The sequence below is a fragment of the Sitophilus oryzae genome, unplaced genomic scaffold (assembly GCF_002938485.1).
Source record: "Sitophilus oryzae breed Bouriz unplaced genomic scaffold, Soryzae_2.0 scaffold_1576_pilon_pilon, whole genome shotgun sequence".
Classification (NCBI taxonomy): domain Eukaryota; kingdom Metazoa; phylum Arthropoda; class Insecta; order Coleoptera; family Curculionidae; genus Sitophilus; species Sitophilus oryzae.
The window spans coordinates 11,513,966-11,531,497 of NW_022146254.1; the positions used below are offsets into that span (position 1 = coordinate 11,513,966).

Consider the following 17,532-nt stretch of genomic DNA (forward strand, 5'->3'; position numbering starts at 1 on the left):
ATAGCCAGTACATATTTTTGAGGCTTAATCCCCAGTTTCTACCACAAATTCGGCGGCATGCCCATAGAGCATAGCAAGTCTTTTTTGATGTTTTTTCCAGATGAGAGGTCCAGCTAAGTTTTTTGTCCAGGTTTAATCCTAGATACTTAACCTCCTCCGCAAACGGAATTGTCTCACCAAGAAGAATGGGCGGTTTCAGTTTGTCTATTTTCCTTCTTCTGGTGAATGGTATGATCACGGTTTTCTGTAGGTTTACACTTAATTGTTCCAATGTGCACCAGCCGTGAATTGCATCTAGGACTTCCTGTATTTTTGAGGAGATGTCCTCCTCTTTGTGTCGTACAGTGGTGTGTACAGTGGTTTGCGGGTGAGTTTTGAACTAATGATTTATCCATAGGGAGGACGAGTGGTCTCTTGGTCTTTTTCCGTGACCTTGCCCTGTATAATGAGTCTTTCTATACAATCAGTATCCCTCCTCATAAAGTGACCGAAATATTTAAGATTTACGTGATTGTATAGAAGTTGAGAGACGTTCTGTAATATTCAGTTCTTGGATTATGAATTCATTGGTTCGTCGAGAAGTTCAGGGAAATCTGAAACAAAAATACACATACATTATTACGTTTTTGCTAAGTTCTGTGTGATAATTTAAGGTCTGATTTATTTTCACTAACAAACAAAACATCTTTCAAAGAAAACTTAGTTTTTATAAAGCAAGCGCCGCAAAATTATCGAGAACTTCCTCGGTTTAGTTGGTATTGGAACATTCCTAGTATAGGACGAACGTTGAAACTGCGAACTGGAACTATGAATCAGTCTGGCGCTGTCTCGCCAGACTCGAAACGGTCTCAGTCAAAATCGGTCTGTTTAATTTTCCACGATGTCGCAAGTAATTTGACTGGGCTTTGAAAAATACTAATTTGGGCATTATTCGATATTTCTCTGGCGTTTATATAAGCTATGAAACTGAAAATGTAGCCCTGGCACCACATCAGTTAACATAAAAATTCTAGAAGTTATCATATAATAATAGAGAAATAATAGAGAAATAATAAAAGTTAAAAGAGAAAAAAGGAGAGAATGTCATAGTCGATTATAGAAGTATTAATTCTATGATTATAGGTCTATTTTAAGTTAAATGCTTATCAAACAAGCATCGTTTTTTCGAGCTAATAACCCCCTGCGTGCGATGTAATGAATTATCCATAAACAGTATAAACAACAACTCAAGTTCAAACAAATTTATCTAACGAGGTGCTAGAATATTTAATTGAACGTCATTTTCACCTTCATTCTATCCATTACCTGTCCCTTCAACACCTTCGCTGGTCGATGTTACTTTTAATACACAGAAAGAACGAACTATTTACTTTGAATTTGGAATTGTGATGAATTTAATGTTACATGACAGGCCGTGGGTCCAGCGAATTTATATCTGGATCCAATTCCCAGCCGTTTGCCCCATTTATATAAGTGTACTCCATTTATGACCTATTATTTATTTTTGATTTATTTCAATAAAAATATTTACTTGCTTAAATAGAGCGACTCGTAAGCTACCTTGAATACAGTATTTGAGTGCCTAGTACAGGCATTATTGTCTAGTACACCCACTTGTTGACACACATTAGAAGTACATGACAGACATGGCAATAAAGATCGACCGAATGTGTTTTTTTTACCGAAGCCGGAACCGAAGCCGAACTTCAGTCTGTGGGTCACCTTCGGCCGAAGTCGAATGTTAACCGAAGGCTTAAATAACGGCCAAATGTGGCCGAAGCCAAATCAAAGCTGATTTAACGGTCGGTCTCGACATGATAATACAGAAAAATATTTATATTTTAGAAAATTATTTGACATAATATGTGCTTACCTATGTTTCAGATATAAGTAAATTTTAGTAAAATCTATATAAGCAAATACAAATCTGTAATCTCTCTAAAAAAATCAAAAGTATTGAAATATACCTTGTAAATTAATACTTATTTTTCATAAATAAACTAAATAAATCAATTATTTGCCATATCTAGCCTTTTTTCTTTCAGTGTAAATCTGTCGACAGGTAAATACTTCCAAATTCGCTTCTATCACGCGACTGCTTACCGCTTATCAGTCATAATCGCCACTTGTGCCCTTTTAAACCTATCTAATATTTTGGCGTCATAAATAACTTGACACGCGATCTGATGGCAACGAATTAAAATATACGAAAAAATACGAGCAATGTATTTAGGGCGGAATAAATTATGAAATAATATATTTTATTTATCCGTTCGTCGTAGTTGCTATTTTAATTAAAGTTTTTTGGAGATAAATTTGATATATTTGCAGGGGCGGCTTGTCCTATGAGGCAGATGAGGCAGTGCCTCACCAATACATTTGAAAAATTACACGTATTAATCGATACATCTTTAATCACAAAATTATATTTTTTTCTCTATTTGCATCAATAATAATTGTATTTTTTAACCGTCATTCTACAATAAATTACGTCGATGGTATTCCTTTAAACGCGCTTTCTTTCCCATATGCGACAAACTCGACGATGTATATCCATCTCATTTGTTCTTTACGAAGTATATGTGCAGAGGTTTGCCTCTCGCCTTTCCTTGTCTAGCGTATTGTGGTATATCGCACTGACGGAGCGACAGCGTTTACTGGAATCTTAACTCTATAGAATGAAAAGAAAAAGCATAGGCAAAACCTTTAATTGAACAGAGATAAAATGTATGGAGTAGTAGCGCGTAAAAAGACCGTATTGAGGCGAGCCTCAAATGTAAATTTGAACCTTAAAAGCTGTTCGTTAAAAATATGTATCACTTCCCGATCAGCCCGTGAGATTTTAGGCGACAGGCTGAAAATGCAGAATGACATTATTTGGGAATTTGGCTTAGTTTGAATCAGAGTTTGAATTAATTCTGCCGGTTATTACACTGTTTTGACCACGTTTTTTAATGTGAATTGCATGTTTAATTAGGTACTCTTTTTACTGATTATTGTACATATTAAGTAAATACCTAAAAAGTGGGCAGTGACTTATTGTTGATTGATATGATGATTTAGAGGGACCATGCATCATCAGAGGACTTCCCCAGGTAAAGTTTTTCGAATCATTTCTAGATAAATTGTGTATAGTCAAAAAGTAAAGCGACCTGTTACAGATTTCGTTTTGTTTTATTTTTATAGGATGGGTAGAAAAACAAAATTTTACCATACAGAGTAAAATATAAGAGAAAATATCCTGAGGTCGCTTTGATAAAAATTTGCTGTTGCAATAGCCCTGTGTAATAGGTACCGTATGATCGAGAAAAAACGGCGTCAGCGTTGGCTATGAAATGAAGATCGCTGTCATTTTATATGTAAATTTATATGGGAAATGTCATCGTGATTTCCCAGCCAACTGGACGCCGTTTTTTTCGATCATACGGTATAATACTGCGAATTATATTACATAAGGCTATTTCCACAACTGCTAAAAATTTAGAAATATCTTAAATACAAAAATGTGCGCTTTTTAAGTATGTAGGTATCTAAAATACTAAAAAAATATATATAGTGTGTATTGCATTTAAAAAAAACTGAGATATAGCATTATAATATTGCAATGTTGGCCGCGCCATAAAAAAATCCCTGTGAATGTGAATTTTTCTCGGATTTCTTCTTTTATCCTACCATACCTCGCTATATTATACGTACTAACGTACTTAAGCAATAATATATCAATAAATTAAATTCACTCCAGGTGTTTACCACTTTTTAAAAGATGAAATTTTTCAAATATGCATTATCATGGAAATCCCGCATATATAGTGCTTCAAATAAATCAATAGTGTGATGTATACTGAATTTTATGCTGAACCCAATTCTGTACAGAAAAATGGTAATACGATTGCAATTTTAAAGAAAATATTTTTTTAGGATATGTACTTTTTTTATATAGAACTTCTACGTACTAATGGCCACCCTATATACATACTAATAAAAATTCTCTTCTAATGTGCCCCACCATCTTCCAGTGCTACGAGCCGCCCCTGGATAAAAGACTTATAGAACTATTTACAAACGATTTATAACTAAGAATTTATTTTGAATTTTAGCGCTTCAACTGCACTTGTATATTTATAACTGCTCTCTCTAGGCCACAACCGCCGGCTTTTATACCTACAGCTAAAAGAACTCTAGAATAGTCCATAGATCGTTAGGTGCATAGAGAAGGTTTCGATTGTTCTCGTATGTACTACTCTATTCCAGTGGAACTCGTTTCTTCTCGAATCTTCGAATGAATGCTTTAATGCGATGTTAAGGTCATCCGAGGGCGGGCTATATAGTTAGGTTAGGTCGAGTCCACACCGGTCCGCAACAATAGGTTCAACTCAAGTTCATGTGAACTGTTATTATTTTATTAATCACAGTTTTTTATAATCAAAGGGTTATTAATCAAGATACAGCGGCGACTATTGACTAAAATAATACTTTATAGTTTTAAAACTAACAGTCAAGGAACTTCAGTTTAGTTAGTATATATTTAACATTTTGTAACAGGAATCATATCGTGATCCAACTGTGTTGTTTGTTTAGGCCATTTTATTTTTTGTTTTATCTTTTGTTTTGATACTAATGGAAACAATATCTTTACTCTAGAGAGGGGGCCAACTTGTAACGCATTCTTTTACAGCGTAGACAACACACCTAGTTTTTTTAAAGGTCCTATGTGTTCACCGAATTTAACTGCGATAATTTGCAATGTTGCCAAATTTTTCGTTGTTTAATATAGCTGAATTAAAACGAGATATTGCTTCTATCTCACCTTCTATCTACCAATTTAACAAAATTTCAGTATATTTTATAAAGTCCATCCAAACCTGGATTTTTAGTCTCGGCCGAGACCGAGACCAAGACCGAGACCGAGACACGATGCAATATTTATTCAATAGTTTAATATATGAAAAAACATCTAATAATAATGTAATAAAAACGATATTTTCGTGCAGAAACGGTTTTATTGTGATTTAATACTATAAAATTACTAATACTAATAAAATATATTATATTAGCCTATATACATAGACTAAAAAAGTTATTCTTCAGCATTGAATCCTTCCAAATTATGCAGTGTTTCATCATCTCTACTAATATACAAGAAAATCCTTAAGTGACTGACACAGTGACTCACTGATTTATCACGATCCTGCTCAAACCACTCAATGTAAGAAGCTTAATTTTGGCATACAGATTGATTCTAGTCTGTAGAGGTTCGATAAGAACGGATTTTTCGAAATTGTAGTTCGAAGGGGGTGAAACCACCCCTCAAATATTACAATATTTTTTATTTAAAAAAGGATCAAGTTTCCGAAAAAACACTTAAACACGTATATTTTATTTTGTTGTTTTACATATTTTAAGATTTTTTAAAAATTTATACGTGGTGTTCGATAAGGAGGAGTTTTTCGAATTTCAAATTCCAAGAGGGTGAAAACTAGTAGTGGGAACTATCGAATGAATACTATCGAAACATTCGATAGTTGCAATTCATTCGAATAATTCAATAGTTAGTAAGAAAACATTCGTTGAAAACTATTCGAATAAAAATTATCGAATAGATCCGTCATTTGCCTTGAAATATTGTATTCTAGTAATTCGGCAGCAAAAACCATAAAATTCATTCATTTATAAAATTCATTCATTTATAAAATTCATTCATTTATAAAATTCATTCATTTATGAAATTCATTTATTCGTCAGGATCGATTATAATAAAATATTAACTGAATTTTAGTTGTCGCCCGGCGACGTAGGTTTTTTTCCGAGAAAGCGGTCGGTGGCAATGCTATGAAAGAAGCCGGCATCTTTGATTTTTGCGGAGTCATATATAGATAAGGACACATTATTTTTTTTATTGAGGTGCTAGTATTTACACAGAAAATACATTATGAAGGGCGCTGTTGCCATATTTTTGTATTAGTTGATATTAGCAAAGAATATTATTGTGGCTTTAGTTAGTTAGGGATAGTATGTCTATATATTCTGCATTTTTTTATTAATATTCTGTTACACTGCAATAATACTTGTTATTTTGGATGTAGGAAAATTATTTTTAATGTTTTTAAGCAAAGACTGGTTTAATAAATAATAATAACAGGAATAATTTGTTATACCTATTAACAACAAAATTTAAAATCATTTAATATAAATATTTTTTTTAAGCAGTAGCAAAATATAAACAACAAATTAGATGTCAAAATTATTTATATTAGATCCTATTTAAAAATAATATAGTCTCTAAACTAATTTGTTATATTAACAACAAATTTTAAAATCATGAAATATAAACATTTATTAATTTTCTAAGCATGCAGTGTAATGGAAGGAAAATATAAATAAAAAATTAGAAATCAAAATTATTTATATTAGGTGCTTTATATTACTATTTAAAAATTATATTTACTTTTACTGTCATTTACTTTAAAAAATAAATGAAATATTTTTTCTTCGCAAAAAACTACATGTAAGAGAATTAGCATAAACAAAATATAAACATCGTTAACTTTTTTTTTGAATTGAAACGTGTAAAACTTTCATTTTAATTTTCTCACCCCATAGTTTGAGTTCGATAACCATTTACTTAAATATGATTATACAACCACATTACTTAAATATGATTATTAAGTTCAACTAATTCATATTATTAAAACATCTAAAATACAAATATGTATTTTTAAAATTAATTGTAAGTTCATCTCATCTCTCTTAAAAATTGCTACTTCTCAAAATTTCCCATTAAAAAATAGACCATATACCATATAAGATGAAATAATTGAAAGATCGGACTACGGAAAACCACACAAATTATCGGAAAAATTTTGACCACCTGCACATGCACACAATCGTCAATAAATAAAATTAAAAAAGAACTACTATTTTAGTATTTTAACTATTTTAATAAACGCAAAAATAGCACAGTATTTATACGGCGAAGTTATAAAAATTTGGAAGAACCAATAATGCACTGACGCATACAAAATCCAAACGAATACTAAATTTCATTTATCAAAAGCATTCGATAGTCGTGGCTCAACGATAACCATTTAGTCGCACGGCGAGGTTGTCACATATGCTTTAGTTTACAAATGAATGAATGATTTTATTCGAATAAAACCATTCGATAGTTGAAATCATTCATTCATTAACCATTCGATAGTCTAATTCATTCGATAGTTCCCATCGCTAGTGAAAACGCCTCTTAAATATTACAATATTTGTTATTTAAAAAACGGTTAGTCTTTCGGGAAAACGCTTGGACACGCATAATTTATTTTGTTTTTTTACATATTTTGAAATTTTTTAAAAAATCATACAGGGTGTTCCAAAAAGTTGGGTAATTGATTAACCACTATTCTGCTTAAACTGCTAGACGTAAAAAGCTTATTTTTGGTAAACGGATTTTTCGAAAGTCAAATTCCAACGAGATGAAACTATCCCTCAAATATTACGTACCAAATATAATAATATCGCCATATTGTTTTTTCTCATGCTGACATAAATGTGAGAAAATTCTATCCAGTTTGTATGTTAATGGAAATTCTTGCTTTGTTTTATCATCACCATTACAAATGATTAATTCGACGCGAACGAAGTCGCGGGTACACGCTAGTTTCAGTATATTTTAACTAAGGAAGAATGAAGAAATAAAAAAAAGTACTATGGTATAAAGCAATAATATACTTACTACTTTCTCAGACCCCTATTACATTATTCAATGTCCTTTTTATGACAGCCAGCCCATCCTTCGGGAGCTTTAATCAGGAGGAAAGATTGTTTCCCTCCAAACTTGTCACTTTATGGCGGCCGTAGGTCAGGTGATAAAAACCGCGCCAGACGCCATCTATCAATCGGACCGTGTTTTACGACGGAATACGGCACTGTTTTACAGGTCCGGACCGTCCCGGAAAATTTCCTAAGGGCATATAAAACAGAGAATATGTGTATTTTTGGAGGTAGGAAAATGACTGTTCTAGTATCGGAACGCGCCTTTACACCTTTACACTGTTCGTGAATAAGGAACGAGTCGTTTGGGAAATGTGACGGAGCCGGGAGAAATAAAAATGTACCTAAAACTTGTAGTAAACTCTTTAATTGTGTCGAGTAAATATTTTTTTCAGGAGTATAAGGCAGCAGCCAAAATTTATTTTTTTCCATAGCAACTGTTAAAATTGTCTTATATCTATCAAAAATAGTAGATAAAATAGTACTTTAACCGCAAGGGTAGATTAAATGATGGTGATACGCCGGTGACGTCGCTTTCCTATTAAAAGCGACGTCGTTGGATCCGAGTCGGTAAATCCAAAGATCTGTCGACGTACAAAATAACAACGTACCATTTTTATTAATTTCCCAACGTCGTTCCCATGTTGGCTTGCACGACGTACATATACTTGAACTAGCCCGACGCGACGTCTACCCGTTGTCCGAATAGGATACGTCTCACTGATAATCCTTAAAGTAACGTCCAATTATATTTTGTTGTATTTTATGTTCATATTTATAACCTAATTTACGTATCATCAAGTAGCATTTGCGGCCTAATGAACATCATGAACATAACCTAATAAACAGTTTTTGTAAACAAACTTAATTTTTTTATTGTGCCTAAAAAAACACTAAAAAGGCATTTAGACATTCATCTACATTTTACAGAAAGCTAATAAATAAAATAATAATAGTAGTAGTAATGTCTTGCCTCCACCCACGAATGTTTTTTATCCGGAAGAGATGCTACATTACACTGGTGCATCTTAATTTAATTTTTTAGCTTAGGAAACCAGCAGACCCCATCCTCCTCCCACATGTGAGGTACTGGTTCCAATTCTTTTAAATTTTGTATATATACTATCTTAAAAAAGTGGCTGCCCTTTTTTTTAAGGAGAAAACAAAAACTAAAATATAGTTGCACAAATCCACAAATCACTGATACGCAAAGTGAGGTTACGTGGCGTACGTTGGAATTATATACGTCATAATACGCCGGTCGTCCGGTTTGATGACTTCGGTCGTGTGAGACGACTAATATTGGAGACCCGGTCGGAATTGGTATATTGGTAGTTCATATTAAGTCGGACACAGGAATCCGCCATTCTTAACAAGTATCCGATTGTCAGCCATTTTAAAATCGTTTTTTGTTTTTAAAATTTATATTCGCATTCCGATTTCTAGTAGAATAATATTGATAAGGTTGAGTTTGGGGGGAACCACAGTACAGTTTTATGATTAAACCAGCTAGAAAATAAAAAAAATGTATTTTGCGAGTTACTTTTTTATAGATATTTTTATTTCATAAATCTACCTAATTTTGAAGGCGCTCGTTGTTTTCCGGAGTATTTTAATCAAATATATCAAAAAAGTGACATCCGTTGACAAAACTGATGTCTGGATTAATGATTCAGAATTATTATAATATGAAATTAGGTAGGCACTTATAGTTATATTCGAGGAGCGATTATGAATCCATTTGTAATTAGGTAGTTTGGTTAGGTTTTTAAGTATTCTTGGTAGCGAATATGAAACCAAACGTAACGTAAGTGCTTAGCGACGAATTTTAAGTAGGTACTAGTCAGTACTAGGCCCTATTTTGTTTCTTCTTTTTATTAACGACATTGCTAACATAAACATCAGTGGCAAAATATGTCTTTTTGCGGACGACACTAGCTTCACTTGGAGCAACAAGGACATCACGGCACTTCATAGGATTATATCAAATGACTTAATCACCATTAAATCTTGGTGCGATTCGAACCTCCTGAGTCTCAACATTTCTAAAACTAAGGCTTTGTCGTATAAAAACTCGTTGCAGCCTTTTGTACTTGACAACACCACCATTGACGTCGTAAAATCCGTAAAATTCTTAGGGCTTGTTGTGGACAATTCTCTGAAATGGGACATACATATCGAAGCTTTGTCGAAAAAATTGAGCTCTGCCTGTTTTGCATTAAGGTCTGTTTCTAAGGAGCTTAACTTGTCAGTGGCTAGAACTGTTTATTATGCACTTTTTGAGTCGCACCTCAGGTATGCCCTTCCATTCTGGGGTACGTGTTGTGCGGCTCAATTTGACCGCATTTTCAAGCTCCAGAAGAGAGCTGTTCGATATTCACTGGGACTAAACAGCAGAACTCATTGCCGGGGCTTTTTTAGAGAATTAAAAATATTGACTCTTCCTTCCTTATTTATATTTGAATCCGTTTGCCTAATACGTAAACATGTATCAGCTTCTCAAGAAAGGCCATCTCACACTTATCCACTCAGGAACGCGGAGCAAGATCTTTATCTACCTACCCCACGCTCAGAGTTAGTTAAAAGTTCAATATTATACAACTCGAAAAAAATGCACAATCACCTGCCATTTGAAATCAAATCCATAACATCATTTTTTTCATTTCGCAAAGCATTGAACTCTTATTTACTAGACAAGGCTTTCTACGCCGTAAATGAATTATATTTGAATTGAAAATCGAATTTGATCTTGAAAACACTGGCCTAATGTTTGCTATTGCTATATTTACTAATGACATCGAAATTAATTTATTTAGAGGTCATTGATATTTTGCTATAAACTGGCTAACTATTTTTGAATATTATTTTAATTTTTTTGTTCTTTGACATTGTAAACATTTATAAATGTTTATTTTAACAATAAGACTGACAATATTATTTATATAATGTTTTGTATTATCTTTTGTTTGTTTGTTTGTGTACCTTGTTTTTTTCTACTTTGTTTGTTAGTTTACCTTTGTCTACAAATTGAAAAATTTTTTGACAATAAAGGCATTTATTTATTTATTTATTTATTTATTTAAGTAACTAAAATCCAACGTAATATGACGTTGGTAATTGGTAGAATTACATTCCCTATTAGGTCAGATACCGACGTCGAGGCGACCCGAATCTGTATTCCCCATTTAGGTGCAAATAAGGGTCGTCAGGCGGTCGAACCGACGTTGGTATCCGACGTAGGGTTTATTGGACGCGACGTATACCCGACGATAGATAACGTCCAAATGCTACTTGGGATCTGTTGGTAATTTACTTATTTCTTTACTCATTTATGGCTCTAATTCAATCAGCAATCGACACGAAAGAGAATTAAAAAATATTGACTCAAAAATGAAAACTAAAGAGACAGCTTTATTTATTTGTCAAATTACATAGAAACCAACGCCAACCCAGCACAATATTTTTTCTACTCGTAATAAATTCCTTGAAATAATAATTTCTGAATATTTTTTAAAACGTAACTCGCTATGGAAAAAAATATTGTTTTATACACAACGATAAAATTGCATTATCGTCTCCCGAAATTAATTAAAAAAAATGAGACATCGAATTTGACAATGACAAAATCATATTTTTGGTGGTATTTTAATTATAGCTTCCTTTAGAGCGCATTATAAATTTTTAGTAACTCGGAGGTAGATTTTTGCAAATATCTTTTAGATGCCGATTCCAAATAACACGAAATTTTAGACGAAAGTACAACTTTAACGCCTCTTCATAAAAGTCTAATTCAATTTTTGCATAAAATCATCTGGGAAGATAATATTTGACCTTTTCAAAATTCACATGGTCTTTCCTATGTCCCGTGTTTCGATGCACCACACGGTATATTGATACAGCATAGTCAAAACCTAAATAAAACTCCAAAGTCATCGTCCTTCACGAGCGAGATAACCGACCAGAAAAATAATTAAAAAATTTGTCAGATCCTATCGAAACAATTAAGCAAGAATTTGTTCTTATTAGAAGTCGATTTCGGCCCCATTTCAATTTACATAGTTACTCACTGCTATCTCAATCGGGCTGTAAAGAGCCGTGTAAAATTTCATTAACTTTTTTGGCGCGCCTCGGACGGCTTCGAATGGGAGGCAGGTGATGGGGCGAGAAATCGAGATTTGGAGATAGAGATGAGGCAAAAAAATGAACGACGTCAAACAAATTATACGGAATGAATAAATGTATATTTCATATCAATTAAACTTTTAGTTACTTAATAGAGGGCGCGATTTTTAAATTCATTGTTGCCAACCATGGACATATTCCTAATATGTCTATTTGACCATATTTTAATCTTACCGTTTTTGAAATATTTATGTTTTTGTCAAAATACAGTAACATTTTTAATGCTTGATTTCTCTGGGCGCGTTTAAGTTTTTAAAACCAAAATTGTACTGAAGTTTTTCTATTTACTAAATTTTGTGTTGCCAGTTGCCATAATAAAAATTATACTACCTTATACAGGGTGTCTAAAAAATTGATTTTAAATAATTACTAGCTTAAACCGTAATAACTTCTTTAATTTAAATGAAACGCTCAATATATGTTACAAGAATCAGATGCACAATTTCATTGTCTATCAAATTGTATTACACCATTTTTTACCTATCTCTTCAAGTTTTCGTAGAAAATGCATTTTCTTATAATTTAGATCTCATCTATACTAATATATAAAATCCTTAAGTGACTGACATACTGATTAATCACGATCCTGCTCAAACCACTCAACGTAAGAAGCTCAATTTTGGCATACAGGTTGATTCTAGGGTGTAGAGGTTCGATAAGAAGGGATTTTTCGAAATTCCAGTTCGAAGGGGGTGAAACCACCCCTCAAATATTACAATATTTTTTATTTATAAAACGGTCAAGTTTCCGAAAAAACGCTTAAACACGTATATTTTATTTTGTTTTTTACATATTTTAAGATTTTTTAAAAATGTATACAGGGTGTTTGGAAAAATCTGGTCATTGCGCGGGTTTTCATATAATGCCGTTAAGGGGTATAACTCGTTACCAACAGAATTGTTGAATTTGGGTGAGAATGCGTTTAAGCATAAATACAGAGAGCATCTTTTAATGCATTCGTAATTTTTCATATTTTTCTTTTTTTTATACTTTGCTTTTGCATTGTACATTTGAAACTTTTTTTATGGCAATTTGTAAAACATTATATTTAATTATTAAGTTTGCATGTTCTGGTTAAGTTGAGTAGCTATTGTAGCTAGACTACGCCAGACTTGCAATTTTGTTACCATCTTATGTATATTTTTTTGTAAAATAAAGGCAATTTATTATTATTATTATCGATTAATCGCGATCCTGCTTAAAGCGCTTGACGTAAAAAGCTGATTTTTGGAAACAGTTTGACTTTAGGGTGTAGAGGTTCGATAAAAAGGGATTTTTCGAAACTCGAATTCTAAGGGGGTGAAACTACACCTCAAATATATTTTTTTTTTAAACCGATGAGTATTCCGGAAAAATTCTTATACACGTATATTTTATTTTGTTGTTTTACATATTTTAAGATTTTTTTATAAATTTATACAGGGTGTTTCATAAAATATGACCATTGAGTAGGTAATCACGATTCTGCGTAAACTGCTTGATGTTTAAAGCTGGCTATTTTTGGCAAACGGATGGACTGTGGAGTGTAGAGGTTCGATAAGGAGGGATTTCCCGAATCTCAAATTCCAAGAGAGTGAAAACGCCCCTCAAATATTACAATATTTGTTATTTGAAAAACGGTTAGTCTTTCGGTAAAACGCTTGGACAAGCATAATTTATTTGTTTTTTTTACATATTTTGAAACTTTTTGAAAAATCATACAGGGTGTTCCAAAAAGTTGGGTAATTTCTTAACCACGATTCTGCTGAAACTGCTTGACGTAAAAAGCTTATTTTTGGCAAACGGATTTTTCGAAAGTCAAATTCCAACGAGATGAAACTACCCCTCAAATATTACCAAGTTATATAATAATATTGCCATATTGTTTTTTCTCATGCTGACATAAATGTGAGAAAATTTTATCCAGTTTGTATTCTAATGGAAATTCTTGCGTTGCTTTATCATCACCATTACAAATGATTAATTCGACGCGAACGAAGTCGCGGGTACACGCTAGTTTATCAATATACCCATGGAATATTGACATTTTTTTAAAGCAACAAATGTACAAAATGTACAGGTGCTAAAAATAATAGTATTTTAAGCCCATTTGTTTACAAAAATAAAACTATTTAAATCTTTGCAAAAGAGTATTATCAGTTAAATATACCCCCATTATTTGCGCCTAAAAATTAGTTAATGACATACTTAATTGTTTTAGGTAATAAAAAATTATCCTAAAAATAAATGGTGGATTTGAATCAGAACTATAATAATAAGTTATGAAAATGAACGTCTCCGTTGTTATAAAAAATAAGCATTCGTCAAAAAATTAAATAAAATTTTTAAGGTGTTACTTTTTACCAGACTGTCTAATGCACATACAAAATTTAGTTTTTCAGTATTTGGAGCAATTATTTAATCAACGCGAACAGTCAATTAATGTAGTCTGAATACTAGGATCATATTAATTGGTCGTCTTTTACAAATATTTAAACAGTTCTTTTTTTTAATGAAACTAGCGAATTATGTATCGACAGTATTAGTATCTGTATTCTTTGAAAATGTGTTATATCTTTAAAAATAATCTTAAATGTCAATATTCCATGGGTATAGTGATAAATGAGGTCTAAATTATAAGAAAATGCATTATCTACGATAACTTGGAGAGATAGGTTTAGAATGTATAAAACAATTTGATAGACAATTAAATTGTGCATCTGATTCTCGTAAAATATACAGGGTGTTCTATTTAAATTAAAGAAGTTATTGCCGTTTAAAACTAGTAATTATTTAAAATACATTTTTAGACGCTCTGTATAAGGTAGTATAATTTTTATTATTGCAACACAAAATTTACTAAATAGAAAAACGTCAATACAATGTTCGGTTTTAAAAACTTAAACACGTCTAGAGAAATGAAGCATTAAAATTGTTACTCTATTTTGACAAAAACCTAAATATTTCAAAAACGGCAAGATTAAACTGCGGTAAACCTTAATCAAATTTACCTTTATTTTAATCGTAGAAACTAAAAATGTAACGTAGAAATCTCATCGTAGAATCTAAAAAAATACAACTTTGATATTTTTTTATTTATTTTGGATACTCTTGTATCTTGTAAAAATATTTTTAAATTGTAGCTGTAATAGTCCTTGAACGAAACCAAAACTTACAATTTGTAAAAATCTAATCGTTTAGCTACAATACTCCGTGTCGTACGTGGTGAACAATCCTGTATAAAGAACATTGACTTAACCCATTAACGCCTAGCGTCACCGTGTGGTCACAAGGGTAAGGCTCCCTATATTTGACGCCTGCCCCCAATCTTCTACTTCTATCGGATATGTGGCGCCATGAGTCTCTTTAGAATGGTTCTAATAAGCATCAGAGGAGTTACAGTTATACTTTGTGTGTGATTTATGACCCTGAGATAGTTTTCCGTTTAGTAATTTTTGTTGTTCTACAAAACTGCCATGGAACCAAGGTTTGAGTAAGTATAACTTTTGATATTTTCAAAATATGGCGTTTATATTTGTCAGTATGTGAGAGAAGACATACAATCAGGTATTAATTGTGCCGGTTGGAGTTTTTAGGTTATATCTTTTCAGATACAGGTGCATATATTAAGTTGTTACCATATGGTAACGCTAAGCGCATGTACTACCTGTTTTTTGCTCAAATAACGGTTTTGTTTTTAGGAGAGGTTTTACACTTCAAGAGGCTTTAGAAATATTTATTGAACCACCCGATGCCGGCGTCCTGACTGATGTGGACTCGGGAGATGAAGATGGGGGTGGATTTGTGGACAACCTATCTGGCGGACAACTTCGAGCTCAAGCTGAAGTAAAACTTCTGGACAATAATAGAATTGGTGGATGCACTTCTGATGATCAAACACTTTCGCAAGAGAGTGCTCTGTCACAGCGAGATTGACCTGTATTGCACAACATCATGCCACAAGTAAATGTTTCAGCTAAGTTAGAAGAATTCCAATGGATCCAGGGCGATTTGGAGCCAAGTCGCCAAAGTTTTCCAGATGGTAATCATTTGCAGTATCAAAACTTGTCTCCGGTAGAGTTATTTGAGATGTTCATTGATGACGAAGTTCTGTCTATGTTGATTGAGGAAACCTTTAGATATGCCTTGTTCAAAAACTGCCCTGATCCACGTGTGACTACTGAAGAGATGAAATGCTACATTGGAATACTCATTCTTACCGGGTATAACGATTTACCAGGAAAGAGGTTTAATTGGGACTCGGACAGCGATATGAGAAACGAACTCGTATACAATTCAATGCGTAGAGATCGTTTCTTGCAAATTTCCCGATTTATTAATTTTGCTGATGATAACCATCCAGATTTATCAGACAAAATTTGGAAAATGTGTCCCCTAATCGGCAAAATAAAAAGTAAATTTTTGGTTCCTTTTAAACCTGAAGAGCACTTATGCTATGACATAATGTAATATGATAAAATATTTCGGAAAGCATAGCTGTAAGCAATTCATAAGGGGTAAGCCTGTGCGCTTTGGCTACAAAATGTGGTGCCTCAATACCAGTACTGGGTACCTTGTTAACTTTGAAATATACCAAGGAAACAATCCCCGCCGTTCTCCGGAATACGAGAAACTATTCGGAAAAGCGTCAGCTCCAATGGTAACAATGCTGGACGAAATTGGAAGAATAAAGGGTATTCAACCATACAAGCTTTTTTTGACAATCTTTTTACGGGTACCAATTTATTGAAATACCTAAGAAATCATGGGTATCACGGTACCGGCACAGTGCGAGAAAATAGACTCCCTAAAGGAAAAAAAAACATTTGAGAAACAACATAGAGGCACTTCTGAGTCAGCTCTTGATAAGGGTAACGGAATTTTAGTTGTTCGCTGGGTCGATATTGGTGTTGTCACCCTAGCTTTAACATGTTTTGGTTTGAAATCAATGGGAACCGTTCGTCGCTATGCAAGTGCCGAAAAACGAATAATACAAGTTTCTCGGCCAAGTGTTATTGGTATTTACAATTCTCAGATGGGGGGAACGGACCTTATGGACTAAAACTTATCAAGGTACCGCATTGGTGTAAGAGGAAAAAAGTGGTGGTGGTGTTTGTTTACATGGATTCTGGATGCATCTATGCGGAATGCTTGGCAAATTCACAAGAAAACCAAAGGAACTCTACCACAACTGAAGTTCAGAAGAGAAGTTGTCAAATATTATTTGACAACGTTTGGTACGCAGCCAAAAGGTCCGGGTAGAGTTTCCACATCTTCGAGTTCAGTTAGTTTGAATAGAGTATCCGACAATCTTCGTTACGACAAACGAGATTATCTGGTTGCTCGAGTTCCACAAGAAAAACGACGACTATGTGCTGGGAAGGGTTGTTCCACAGTCGGTAGAACGATGTGTAAAAAGTGCAATGTCGGACTCTGTATTGTCTGTTTTTTCATATTCCATACTCTATAGGTGTTACCTGACCATAAAATAATGTATTTATAATAAATTTAAATAAACATGTATGTAAAAATTTTCCTTCATAATATTTCCAAAACTGGGTAGGCAAACCGCCTAGTGTTACCATATGGTCACATAGTTTTTTTCGA

General features: G+C 33.1%; 1 protein-coding gene across 1 annotated transcript; it reads left to right on the forward strand.

The window, feature by feature from the left end:
• The first annotated feature begins 15,879 nt into the window (after positions 1 to 15,879).
• Positions 15,880 to 16,395, forward strand: LOC115879103 (piggyBac transposable element-derived protein 2-like). The gene has a single exon (XM_030895749.1). The coding sequence runs from the start codon at positions 15,880 to 15,882 to the stop codon at positions 16,393 to 16,395; it is 516 nt and encodes a 171-aa protein (XP_030751609.1).
• The last annotated feature ends 1,137 nt before the right edge of the window (positions 16,396 to 17,532 follow it).